At 42.3% G+C, this 14,422-nt stretch overlaps 1 protein-coding gene across 20 annotated transcripts in view; it reads right to left on the bottom strand.

Moving 5' to 3' along the window:
• MAGI2 (membrane associated guanylate kinase, WW and PDZ domain containing 2) overlaps positions 1-14,422 on the bottom strand; it is a 1,587,879-nt gene that overhangs the window by 279,296 nt on the left and 1,294,161 nt on the right. For all 20 annotated transcript variants that reach the window (XM_070071222.2, XM_070071219.2, XM_070071216.2 and 17 more), the window contains one exon: positions 450-1,088. In XM_070071222.2, coding sequence (XP_069927323.1) covers positions 450-1,088 — 639 coding nt within the window. The remainder of the gene's footprint in view (positions 1-449; positions 1,089-14,422) is intronic.

Below are 14,422 nucleotides of genomic sequence, written 5' to 3' on the forward strand. Positions count from 1 at the left end.
AATCCAGCTACTTGAGCCATCACCTGCTGCCTCCCAGGATCTGCACTGGCCGGTAGCTGGTCAATAACCAGAACCAGGAATTGAACTCAGGTATTTGGATATGGGACACAGGTATCTTAACTTCTAGGCTAAATGCCCACCCCAAAGCACACTTTTGAAACAGAACACATTCTTAGTTGGGGAATTCAGCTGTTACTCTCCAAGTCATACCATCATGTTTCTATGACTGAAAGCACTGTCATTATTATATGTAATGTAAAACAGGAAGAGACATATTCTCAAAATTCAGAACAGCTTCCTGTACTCACGTTTTTCTTTCTTATTACTTTACCTTTATTTTCAAAAGTCTGATTTAATTCCACTCCCAAAAGACCTCCATTTTAACAGAATTATGGTAAAGATCCTACTATTTTGTCTATATATTTAATTGCTGGGCCAATGTTTCTTACCTCCTCGATGGATGATCAAGGAAGTCTCGCTTCCAACGGGGCAGTCCTTCAGTATATCCACTACTTCTGTATGGCTCAGGTTCTGTACATTCTGCTGGTTGATCTCGACAATGAGGTCGCCTTCACACAGTCCAGGGCATCCCTGAATGTCCAGTATTTGTTTCACCCGCTGTCCTGTAGGACTGTCAGCAATAGTGAAGCCAAAGCCCTGGGCACCTTTCACAATGGTTAAGGTCATAAGTTCAGCTTGGGTGGCCCCAGACGAAGCCATAGACACATTGTCATCATGGACGGGTGGTGGATACGTGCCATCTAGCTGACCGTCAGCTGGCATGGAGTGCAAAGATTGAGGCGGCCGATCTGTTATATCTGGAACTGACTGTGAGGTCCGAGAAATGTATTCCAAATATGTTTCATAGTTATGTCTTCCATTGACCATCACTGGAGGTGGCCTCTCCATTATTGCAAGGGGTGGCACCAAGCTGTTAGCAGGATCCTCAGGGTCAAAGGGCAAAGGGTAGCCACGACACAACACCAGGTTGACACTCTGACCAATAGGAACAGACTGGAAAAGTTTGACAACATCCGCATGAGTGTGCCCAAGGACACAAACTTCGTTAATATAGACAATGACATCACCTGCAAGGGAAAGAGAAAGAGATTGACAACATGAGGTAAGTTCAATTAACGTTGACATAGAGAAATGGAATTATTTATGAGACTAGTGAAAGAGGTGCTCTATTTCTCAGTAAGCAGTGAGAAAATCAATTAGAATAATACTTAGATTCACTGTAGGTGATTCAAGGAGACACCAGGTCTGCCAACAAATATAATGATCAAACACTGAAAAAAAAAAGCGATTATCTGGTTATTCTTGAAGTTCAGAAACGACTTCATATTGAGAAGCACACTACCCATGCTGCTTCTTCATCTTTACTTCCATCTCCAATGCAAGTCAGTAGAAATTTAAAATTGTTGAGACGTAGTTATGGGTTTTGGATGAAAACGCAAGACCTGGTACATGGGGTTTCTGGTATGACACTTCATTATTTATGAAGTTGTTAATGAGGAGGACATGAAATAATGCAGGAAAAGTGCTTCGGCAAAGTGCCTGACCCATGGTGACTGCTCAATGAATGGAGGCCATTATTAACATTGTTGGGAAAACAGGATGGAGGAGATTTGAGACCCTGGATTTCAAATAGGAAGCTGCCATCAGGTCATCCTCTGAGCGTAGGGAAGCTTCTGTTTCTCTGATTATTTTCAGTGAGGGCATTCGTCCTCTCCCAACGGATTGTTTGCAAGGTTCTGCTGGCTAGAAGGTGACTTTATGCTATTAGAAATGCTTTGAGTGCAAATTATTCATCATACAAGATATTCAGAATAACAAATTTTCCTCCTTAAAATGCAAAAAGATGTGGTTGTCTGAGATAATTGTTTTTAAAAATTTCAATTATGTCTGAATAACTTTTATTTTTGGAGAACTGTTCTATCATGGATTGGTATTTTTATCCTCACAAACCACAGTGCTTGAAAATTGAATTTGCAAATTGTGATTGTGCTTGTCCTTGCTGAGGCACCTACGAGGAATGTAAAGACATGCTTTCACAGGTTGTCAAAGGAGTGGCTCAAGAGACACCAACTGACCAGGATAATTCTGCAATGGATAGTGCAAATGGCTGGGAATTTCATTCTTGGACTTGCCCATCAAGATTGCAAACACCAAAAATGAAAAAGCAGAGATGAACTCTGAGAGTTAAACATATTGCTGGTTTTTTGTTGTTGTTGTAGTTGTAGGTATAGGCTATGAAATAATTTCTCCACTTAAGGCACTTAAAAACAGCTCTCTGCTGTGGCCCGGGAGGGCAGTGGAGGATGGCTCAAGTGCTTGGGCCCTGTACCCGCATGGGAGACCAGGAGGAAGCACCTGGCTCCTGGCTTCGGATCGGCACAGTGCAGCGACCGCAGCACACCGGCCATAGCAACCACTTGGGGGGTAAATCAACGGAAGGAAGACCTTTCTCTCTGTCTCTCTCTCTCTCACTGTCTAACTCTGCCTGTAAAAAAAATAAATATATGCATAAAACGGTCCTAAGTAAGGTGTCCTTAATGGCACTGGCTTAACAATCCCTCTTTCCAAATGCAAGAGACCTGTTTGAAAGTGGTAAAGGAATGGCCAGAAAAGACAATCAAGCCTTTCCTGGGATCCAGGTTATGTCTGCCTCCAGAAAATGTGACAGCCCATGTGACTGGTCAGATGAAACTTCACCCCTCCATTATGTTTATCAGACAGGGTGCTGGTGCGATGGCTGGGCCATTGGGCCAGGACTCAAAACTGAGTTGGAATGGGCAAACCCTCTCTGAGATTAGGATTCTCCATCAACCTGGGGCAGCTGGGGATGCTTTGGACTCTTTTTTTTTTTTTTTTGACAGGTAGAGTGCACAGTGAGAGAGAGAGGCAGAGAGAAAGGTCTTCCTTTGCCGTTGGTTCACTCTCCAATGGCCGCCGCGGCCGGCGTGCTGCAGCCAGCGCACCGTGTTGATCCGATGGCAGGAGCCAGGTACTTATCCTGGTCTCCCATGGGGTGCAGGGCCCAAGGACTTGAGCCATCCTTCACTGCACTCCCTGGCCACAGCAGAGAGCTGGCCTGGAAGAGGGGCAACCGGGACAGAATCCGGCGCCCCAACCGGGACTAGAACCCGGTGTGCCGGCGCCGCAAGGCGGAGGATTAGCCTAGTGAGCCGCAGCACTGGCCTGGACTCATTTTTAATCAATTCTGTTATTCCTAGAGTCCCAGAGAAGTGTCGTATTCATGTAGACTCTTTTTGTTCTAATTCTTCTACTTTATCACGACATATTTCAGACACTTCAAAGGTTGTAAGATTAGTCAATCCCTATATACCACCATCTGAACTAATGCTTACACCACTGCTCCTAGTTTTTGAAACTGCCTTGGTTAACACAACTCCCCCTACTTGTATTCCCACTTTGTCATTTACAAGGTCACCATTGTCCTGCATTTGACGTTTCTATTTACCAGTACTTTATCTTTTAGGTTCCCATGAAATTGCATCTCTAAATAGTATTTAATATCAGAATATTAATAATCCTTGAAAAATGTTTTGCATTTTTAAACATTTTATAAATGTCCTCCATTTTAGTATTCTGTAATTTCCCTCAAAATATATTTGTGGTAATGCTCTATTTTGATGTTTGTACCATAAGTTCATTGATTTTCATGAAGTACGTGATTTATTGGATGGTTACATTCATATATAATAACATTTATTCATTCTTCTGTTAATGAATATGAGGACTCTTACAAATTTTTGGTTATTAAAGACAACTCCTTCCATGGCTCTTGTGCACAAAGGGGAGAATTTTTCTGAAGTATGTATCTTGGCACAGAATTGCTGGGCACAGGCCATGTACCTCTTTTTTAGATAATGACACATGACCTACAAACTGTCATGGCATTTCCATTTCCACTGGTGGTGTTCCAGAACTTTCGCTGTTCCCAATTTGACACAATGTTTGGTATTCTCAGACCTAAATTTTGCACATCTATTGGGTGTGATTATGACTTTAATTTGCTTTTCTCAGAATGCTAAGGAGAGTGAGCATCTTTCCATATGCTTATTGGCCATTTGGGTTTCCGCTAGGCTACATCTCATTTCTCCACTTTTCCTATCCAAAGAGTCTTTTTTTTCCCTCGCATACTGACTAAGTTTCATGCCCACGTTCATTCTTGATCCAATGTTCCCTGAAGGTTTGAAAGGCTGCACGGTAAGGTAGAGATCATAGGAAGTAAAAAAACTGTGGTCTGAGTTAAAGCTCTATCACAGACTAGCTGTGTGATTATTCAGAACCACCTTAAATCCTCTGGGATTCACATTCATTAGAAGTCATGGGGGAGGGGGCAGCGCTGTGGCATAGGGGGTGAAGCCTCCGCCTGCAGTGCCAGCATCCCAGATGGGCACCAGTTCAAGGCCTGGCTGCTCCACTTCTGATCCAGCTCTCTGCTGTGGCCTGGGAAAGGAGTAGAAGATGGCCCAAGTCCTTGGGCCCCTGTACCCACATGGGAGACCCGGAAGAAGCTCCTGGTTCCTGGCTTTGGATTGGTGCAGCTCTGGCCATTGAGGCCAATTGGGGAGTGAACCAATGGATGGAAGACCCCTCTCTCTCTCTCTCTGCATCTCCTTCTCTCTCTAACATTGACTTTCAAATAAATAAATAAATAAATAAATAAATAAATCTTTTGAAAAAAGAAGTAATGAGGGACAATAATATATTTTTTTTTTGACAGGCAGAGTTAGACAGTGGGAGAGAGAGACAGAGAGAAAGGTCTTCCTTTCCATTGATTCACCCCCCAAATGGCTGCTATGGCCGGCGCTGCGCCGATCTGAAGCCTGAGTCAGGTGCTTCCTCCTGGTCTCCCATGCAGGTGCAGGGCCCAAGCACTTTGGCCATCCTCCACTGCCTTCCCAGGCCACAGCAGAGAGCTGGACTGGAAGAGAAGCAACCGGGACAGAATCTGGCACCCCAACCGGGACTAGAACCCGTGGTGCTGGCGCCGCAGGCGGAGGATTAGCTATGTGAGCTGCAGCGCCGGCTGAAGGACAATAATATTAGTAACCTTTGTCCTTTGGGAAATAACAACTGAGATCATACGGTTAGCAGCGTTTGTAAGCTGCAAATTGTGATGTGCAGGATGATTGTTATTCCAGCAGTTATTATTTGTCCTTGCTTCCATCCCTCCATAAAATTGACACAGTCCCATCAAGATACCCATTCCCACCACAGCTATAATCAAAAATGGCTTGAGTATGACTATAGAATGAAGGGTTTTTAAGTGGGCAAGTAGAAGGCAGGACGGTCACAAATTTCCTGAGGTTCTCCCTAACTTTAATCACTGTTATCAACTCCACTCCCCACCCCCATCTCCAAGCATACTTTATTCTTCCTTCTGCCCTGCCAGAATCTAATCGAGAAAAAAAAAAAAAAAAAAAAAAAAAAGAAAAAGAAAAAGAAAGAGCCAAGAGTAATGCTCAAAGCTCTCAAGGTTCCCTGCTAGGCCTAAGGAGTAGTTATTTGAATTACTGTGACTAATGTTATCTATTTTTGAGTTTTAATGTGATCTTGCTATTTAGAAATGGAATGCGAACTATGTGTGGCTCTTAGGGAGACTGCCTTTTAAAATTTATGGATATTTTCCACCCAGAGCAATTTTTCAAGTTATCAGGCAAGCGAGTGATAAAGAACCCTGCAATAATATCTTCATGGAGTTATGCGGGTTTCTGAATGTAAAAGATGAGCCATCAGCTATCATGCGATACAACTATTTAACAACCTGACAGTATCCACTGCCCACTTCAGAAAACATATAGATTCTTAGACAATCTGTCTTGGCCAAAACTTTTGTAGACAGAGACATAAGCAAACATTTGCTTGTTCAGTCAGAACTGATTGGGTAGAATATTTATAGCCTGTGCTGTATGAATGTCATTTACATGTTGTGAAGGAAAAATATGAGCCACCTGGTATATGTCATCTGATAGCGCCATGCCAAGTCCTGGGATAGACTCGGTTTAAGAGCCCTGAAAAAGATGGCATTAGAAAAACGTGCTCTAATTTCAACTCATTGGCCTATTTAAGAGGAAGAATTGGCAGGAAAAAAGTCACTTTATCTTTTCATCTCTCAACTTCTTCATTTATAAAATAGGAGTTAAAAATCTCTTTCCCATTTCCTCTATTGCAGGGAAACTGTGAGAATGAGATCATGTTTATGAAAACACCTTTTATTCTACCAAGAAAAAAGTCTCTTTAGAAGTAAGATGATACATTCCTTTTGAAGAATAGACATACATTTTCATTATTATACTACCCAAAAGTTTATATTGTTTCCTATGTGCATGTCCTTTGACTTTAGCCCATATTTAGGGCTACTGATCTTGGGACTGTTGGTCAGATTGGGTGTGAATGAACTTGGTGTCCCCAAATTTTGGGATTTAAAATTGCAAGTGAGGGAGACTAAGGCTGATGAAGCAGGTGGTTTAAAATTGTTCTCCTATATGAGAAAATGTTCTCAGATACATTATTTCTTTCTTAGAAATGGTAATCAAAATACAGCATTGGATATGCTCATGGATAACTCATCTTAGATGAAACGGGCACTCTATAACAGCATTGTTTAAAACGGAGTTATTTTTACGGCTCTTTTCTCTGCTTCCACACTCTGAGTCATCATGGTCTGCAGAGTCGTCGTTTTCAGCATCTCCCACTCACCACTTGCCGTCTGCCCTCCTTAACCACCACCCTGGACCAGACTAGAATAATTTACTCCCTATTCAATTCTGATGTTATAGTCTTTTAAGTGAAGCTACTCAATCTGCAGACCTACTGTTTAACACTCTTTACCAACAGCCTTTTCAACTCATTTTGTCTTTACCACCCTATAACTTACCCTCTTGTGAACCGGTTGTTATCTTTACCACTCATGGTACACACTTGCTATCTGCCTTCTAGTTGAATCCTGCTATTCCTCTACCTTTGAAAGCAGTTCCCTTTTACTTATGAGGGGGTCTTCAAACAGTTCATGGAAAATGCTTATTTTGAAAAAACTATGTATGGATCTAAATTGTTTTGCACCAAAGCACACCTGTGTTAATTTCATGTTCCATGAACTTTTTGCTATGCCCCGTGCAACTTCATCCCAGCTAATTCATTTCTTTCCTCGCCTCTTCAAAGATATTTTCAAAGATATTTTCCATTGTTCCTACTCAGATTGCTCCTCTCTTATGTTTGTGATCTGTACATTCATACAGTCTTTATTTCTTTGTGCGAGTTCTACCTATTCCAAGTTTTCCCCACAATATGCATTGATTATCATTACTAAATTGAGAATGCCTTAGGTATTTAAGACAGCTTCTCACTGAATAAAGGGAAGTAAGATCTAGGCAAAGAAAAACAAGAAAAGATCTCATAGCCCAACTTACTGCCTCCAATTGAGAGTTTTCAATTTATTTTTGTCAAGTCAAATGAACTTTTAATAAAATAGATCTCACTTACTACTCCTGCCCTACTAACTACATGCACTTTACTTTGAAAAATTATTTTTAGTTCCTTCTCAACTAATAGGATTTGACTGAGCTTTGTTTTCTAAAGCTTGTGTTAGCTTACGTTTTAAATTATAACAATATATAATTTTAGCACAATATTTAGCATAATATATAATTTTATTATGATATTGTATATCTATATAAATTTACCACCTCCCAAAACATGTAATTAATCTCAACATATTGAGGATGTGCTACTTACCACTTCAATTACATTGAAAATGACTACTATTGATAAAATCTATTCTCCAAAATGGAACCTTGTGGAAGGGTTGTACAGACTGATAGAATTGATACTGGGTTTCCTGGGTTGATCTTTGAGCACGTGAGTCAATGTCAACTTTCCTCAACTATAAAATAGAAGTAATTATCTTTGTTCTATCTACCTTCCAGGAAAAAGATGATGACTGTGAAAATGTTCTATAAATGGGAAAGTATCATCATTATGTTATAAATAAATACATATAGTAAAAATTTAGACAGATTGCTGATAAAGATTGGGATGTAAAGTATCCTAAACGAAAGAGTAAGTAATTGTAACTTGAAAATTTGTTACAGAAACTGCTAACTTTTATTAAATTATTTGGCAATTATCTCACAAAAATTGGAGAGAGCAGATCTTTCCATCTTTGTCACTGCATACGCTGTTTCTCGGCAAGAAAGACGACAGCCTCCAGAACGTCCCCGGCTTCCTCCTCCCCTCTGGATTAGACGCTCAGCGTGCTCAGGGAGTGGAGGCTCACGTGGACAAGAGCACTTCTGATGTGTGGGCTGAGTCTAACTTAGATCATCCACATGCACGGCTACTGGCGTATTCTCGATTCCATCACAAAGTGGGAAGGCCACAAGATAAACACTCCAGGAAATAAATGGGCCCGTGTCGTATTTTCTCAGGTTGCTAGACAAATCTGTTACAAGGATCCTTGTCTCTTATTGCCTTACATTTTCTTTACACCTCAATCTAATTTCTTTTGTTAAAAACTAAGACTGTTTCCTCTATTTCTTTTCTTATAAAGACAGAAGCATCACTCTTTTCGAGCAGTATGAAGCAATTTCTAAAATACCCAAGTAGTATCTTTAGAGTGAAAGTTATAAAAGTAGACATCAATTGGAGGAAGATTCCACCTTGGGGCTTCTGGATCTTACCATGGTTCTGTCAACTTGAAGCATCTGTCTTGCAGAGAACATCAATGCCCACACTCAAGTTATGTAGTGATGCAAGAAGAGTTTGGTTATAGAAGATATAAGAAACATGGTTGAATTCCCTCATCAGAATAATTTTAATTTATTAATTCTCTTATGCTACATTATAAATGACACTGCAAATAAAAACTAGGTAATTAAAGCTGTAGCACTAACGTGGTTCAGACAATGTCAATAATTTTCTAAATGTTCTGAGACTGAGTATCGCTGAATGCAACGGATATTGACTTAGCAGTAAGGAGGTTTATGTTATTTTTAGTTTGTATTTTTTTTAAGACAGACAGAGTTAGACAGTGAGAGAGAGAGACAGAGAGAAAGGTCTTCCTTCCGTTGGTTCACCCCTCAAATGGCCACTACAGCCGGAGCTGCGCCGATCCGAAGCCAGGAGCCAGGTGTTTCTTCCTGGTCTCCCATGCAGGTGCAGGGCCCAAGCACCTGGTCCATCCTCCACTGCCTTCCCGGGCTACAGCAGAGAGCTGGCCTGGAAGAGGGGCAACCGGGACAGAGTCTGGCGCCCCAACCAGGACTAGAACCCGGGGTGCTGGCGCCACAGGTGGAGGATTAGCCAAGTGAGCCGCGGCGCCAGCCTTAATTTGCATTTTTTAAAGAGTTATTTGATTTATTTAAAAGCAGAGAGGTTTATGTCCTTATGCCAGGTGTGCCAAGAACTACAGGGGCCAACATATTTGGGGTCCTTATTCCTCAGCTGTTCATTAATTTATTCTGCAAATATTTACATACATTCAATTACTACTGAGAGCCAAGCATCGTGTTCTAAGAGAGGATTGGACCAGACGCTCTCCAAGGTGTTCTCTTCATTCTGGGATTGCAAGCCCAAGGGGTGTTCTTCTGTTGGTGCCCTCATTTCTTTTTCTATCAGCATCGTCCCAGGTCAGAACAGTGCCAGCTGTGACATGAGCCTTCACAATGGCTTCTCAGCTCACCTCTAGGAGTAGATGAGACATTGCTAGGAAATATCCTGCTCTGGACAGGACTGGCTCAAAAACTAGTAGGGGGCTGGCACCACGGCTCAATAGGTTAATCCTCCGCCTGCGGCGCTGGCACCCTGGGTTCTAGTCCCGGTCGGGGTGCCGGATTCTGTCCCGGTTGCCCCTCTTCCAGGCCAGCTCTCTGCTAAGGCCTGGAAAGGCAGTGGAGGATGGCCCAAGTGTTTGGGCCCTGCACCTGCATGGGAGACCAGGAGAGGCACCTGGCTCCTGGCTTCAGATCAGCGCGGTGCGCCGGCTGCAGCGGCCGTTGAGGGGTGAACCGACAGAAAAGGAAGACCTTTCTCTCTCTCTCTCTCACAGTCCACTCTGCCTGTCAAATAAAAAAAAAAAAAAGAAGAAGAAGAAGAAGAAGAAACTAGTAGGGTGTGAATGTTCTGTACATGGAGGGCACCAGTGTCAGTGGCTTCAAAGTCCCGGATTCTGCCTTCATCTGCCGTCCTGTCCGCTCATCTTCCATAGCACACACGCGCTGCTGTCCAGCGCCTGCTCAGAGAGGGAGAGTGGAGTCCACACTCTGTAGCGCAGGTTCTGAGGCTCCCAGCTCGTATTCTCAGCATCTCCTGCCTCTTCCGTACCTACCTGGTACTTCAGTTGGCCTAATCTTCCGCCAGTGCCCCACACAAGCTGTTTTCTTTGCAGTGCCTGTGTTTCTGTTTCTGCTTCCGTTCTTTCTTTAATTCCCAATAACACACTCTTGGTCATCCTTTGAGGCCAGCTTCATCTTTGGGGGCTGCCCTCTGACCACCTCCTGTTGCCAAGTGTTAATTACTTCTTCCTGTGTGTTACTCTTCTCCATGGCCTAACTCTTCATCCGTTCAACCACATTAACAGCTTCTGGAATGCCTCTGTGCACGGTGACCACCATTACAATGATCTGGCATCTACAAACTCTGTCTTAGCCAATCTTTACAAAATCCCTAGGAGATAGCCGTTGTTATTAGGGGAAAGTGAACCTAGGAGAGGTCATGTAACTTCTCTAAAGTCATATCAATAATTAGGTCAGGTCAAGAATGAGATACAGGACTTCAGTGCCAGCCTAAGAATTTCTAACAGCACAGGACAAATTGGACTTGATGACTCTTGTAGCCCTCAAATCACGATCAGTCAGAATGCTGTGTAAAGTCTCTTTCACTCTTCAATGTGGAAACTGCGAGGTGAACTGCAGTATTCTTTTGAGTAGCTACGTTAATAAGGGAGGCAGTGAAGCAAATAATTGCAAACAGGAATCCGCTGCAGCGGAGAAGTCCATTTTCTGCAGTCCTCCAAAACGTGCCATTTCTAAGAGGAGCTGGAGAAGGCCGAGCTGGGAGCAGGAGGGGCACTGTGTCTCACAGAACTTGGCAACCACCAGGGACATCGATTCCACTATCCATGCTTTCAAAAGCTGTGTCATCTTAGGCGAGGCATTTAACTTTGGCTGGTCCGGTTTCCTTTCATGTCAAAGGCTGAAGTCAGAGAAGGCCATTTCTAAGGTGCAGCTCTAACAGTCTACATGCGGCAGGAAGGCGGAAAGCTCTCCTACTGCACTCACGGAAGGCGTCGGCAAGTGTCAGTGGCACAGCTGAACAGAGAGGTGACGGCCTCTGAGGCTACTCCAGGGTTCTCTGGTATTTTGTAAAAGCAGCCAGTGAACCCGAACCTTTTCCATTGGCAGAAGGACACCAAGACGATCAAGCAGACACTCATCTCTCAAAAGAGAGAGACTTCTTAATCACATCTTATAATTTCATCTGTGTGACCCGGTGCAGATGTCTAATTAAAAGCTTGTTTTTTTTTTTTAAAAAAAAAAAAAAGCTTCATCAGCACACATCCAACAATTACTGGCTGGCAGATGTGAATTAGTTTCACGATCTATTTACATTTCTTTTGTGTTTGGCACTGAGTAGTAAGTTATATTTAAATGCTTGCATTCTTACTTTGTTGAAAAGGAGAGAAAAGGAGAAAGAAAATACATTCTCTGGGAATCTAAAAGCACTGATTATTTGCTGATGTGGCAAAGATGAAACACTGCTTTAGATAAAAACTATAAGTAAAGCCACAGGAAAGCTAGCACAAAAGACAATTTCTTGAAAATCTCCAAAGAGCTTTCCAGAGAGCTTGCTCACTTTGGGAATTCAATAGCATAAAACAATCAGTGGACCTGTCATTTCTCTAAAACAATATAATGAATTTTAAACACAAAATGTAAAATATCGGATCACAGATCATGAAAATAGGTTACTAGAAGAAAATAAAAACAGAACATTTAAAAAGAATTATCTTAAAAGCATGAAAATTTGCAAGAGCAAGATAAAAATGCATTGCAGAGTTTCCCTCTGCTCTCCTGTGGGTTACAGACGCCTTTTGTGCCCAAGCACACTCAAACCCTTACCCTCCAATTCAAATTTGACAGCAGAAGTTTCTTCCAAGAGACTCATCAGTCTGCGTGAACATTAAGCAATGTGCAACGCTTACTTGCAAACAGTCACCGCATTCCTGGACAAGCACAACTGTTTTTTGTATCAGTGGCTCCCAGGACCCATCACCATCTTCTGGCCTTCCTCAGGCACAGTGGCTAGAAGGCCTGCCCTGAGATGCCCAACTGTCAAGTGTCTGCAGTACTGACTGAGCAGGGACAAAATGAGTAACCAGGGGAGAGAAAGGAGAGAGGGACGGACACACCCATTTCGTTTCAAATCCCTGCCTCCTGTTCCAGAGAGAAAGTTTTATAATTGTGTGTGTGTGTGTTACCTGACCTATGTACCCACAGACTTTTAACACAAGTGGAGCAGAGTTTTTAGTTAAAGGAAAGCAGAATTTATTTTTTGATACTGTGAAACATATAAAAATGGGGGCTTGTCCTATTTTAAGACTTTAGAGAACATTTTGTAAAGTTGTTTCCTGGAATTGCCTTTCTTTTTCAAAGATATATTTATTTTGAAAATCAGATGTACAGAGAAAAAGACAGAGAGACAGAGAGAGCTTCCATCTGCTGGTTCACTCCCCAGAGGGCTGCAATGGTCAGGGCTGGGCCAGGTTGAAGCCAAGAACCAGGTGCTTCTTCCAGGCTTCCCATGTGGGCGGCAGGAGCTGGAACACTTGAGACATCCTCCACTGCTTTTTCCAGGACATTAGCAGGAGCTGGTACACTGGCGCCCATATGAGGCGCTAGCATCTGTGGGTGGCAGCTTTGCCTGCTAGGCCGTTGCTTTTGAAACAAAGTACCCTTTGCTCCAGTGTGAGTTGGGTGCTGAGTCCTCAGTCCCCAGCCTAGGCAGGGGATGTCTAGATGGAGCTGCTTGGTCAGGGGAGCTCTCATCCCTGGTCTATATCATACTATGTGGCATTTCTGGAAAGTGTTCTGACTAGTGTTTCTGTTGCAAACCCATCCACAATCCTTAACTGGTGCTGTGGCATACTCGATTATGTTGATCTACTCCTCACTCCCTTCATTTGTGAGAAATTACAGGGCCCCTGCTGCCTTGTGAAATGAGGGCTGCCTGAATATTCCTCCCACATGGATTGCAAAACCGGTGCGGCATTATGTTGCTGAGCCGCTAAAACGGCTGGCAGAAACAACAAATGCACACACTAAGAATGAAATTGTAGATTGCATTCACACTGGTCCAGGGTTTGATGTGAGAGCCTCTCTTATTTATTAGGAGGGAAACAGATCTGGCAGATGTGACTCTCCACCGACAGACTTGGATGGTTCACACGTGGACTCTTTTATTTCCAATTTCAGTTTCTGAAGGAGGCATATTTTATACAAGTATCAAGGAATCAGTCTGCTGATTGGGCCATAGTTGCCAAGGATCGCCATTAAAAATCCTTTAAACACACGGTGAAAGGGAAAAAATTGTCTTGGCTGCACAGAAATTTTGGAGCTCAGAGAAAGACAGTTATTATCTCCCTGGTTTATGTGGAGAGGAAGGGGAAGCACTATGGCACCTTGCCACATCAGACACTTAGCATTTCCTCCAGGGGCAGATACCTCCTCACTGCCCGCTCCATCTTAGCCACTGTACAAAGATTCTTGTGGGAATCAATAATGCCACTGGCCTAGAGTTCTCAGGAAAATACAAAGCAATTTTGCCGCAGACAATGGGAGAATATTTTAGACACAATAGATAAATGGCACAGGAAAAAAAAACAATCTAATCCCCTGCTGTTCCCAATGTTGCAATTATTCTACACTACTTAAGCTGATGGGAATAAGTTAGTAGAGAATTGTCACTGGTAATTTTAGGTGTCTCCTACATCTAGCTACCACAATGGAACATGTATCTATGTGAATATGCATGGCAATAGACTCACATGTTTACATGTTAATTTGCTCATTTCTAGGTTACATTTTACATTTCAGTAAAATAAAATTAATAAAGTAAGAAGCAGTGAAAAATTGTAACTTTTAAAATCTAAATCTTGTATGACTTTATAATATGGAGTTGGTGCTTTATTTTATATTAAGGTATTACAAATCATAGTAATATGCAAAAATTATAACTATAGGGTTGCAGATTATGTAAACTTATGAACGGTCCAGATTCATTTATTCTATTTATTTGACACTTTTTAAAAAAGGTTTGTCTTTATTTATTTGAAAGTCACAGTTATACAGAGAGAAAGAGGGAGAGAGAGAGAAAGAGAAAGAGAGGGAGA

This window comes from Oryctolagus cuniculus, chromosome 3, assembly GCF_051225735.1.
Source record: "Oryctolagus cuniculus isolate XC-2025 breed Fujian yellow rabbit chromosome 3, ASM5122573v1, whole genome shotgun sequence".
NCBI lineage: Eukaryota > Metazoa > Chordata > Mammalia > Lagomorpha > Leporidae > Oryctolagus > Oryctolagus cuniculus.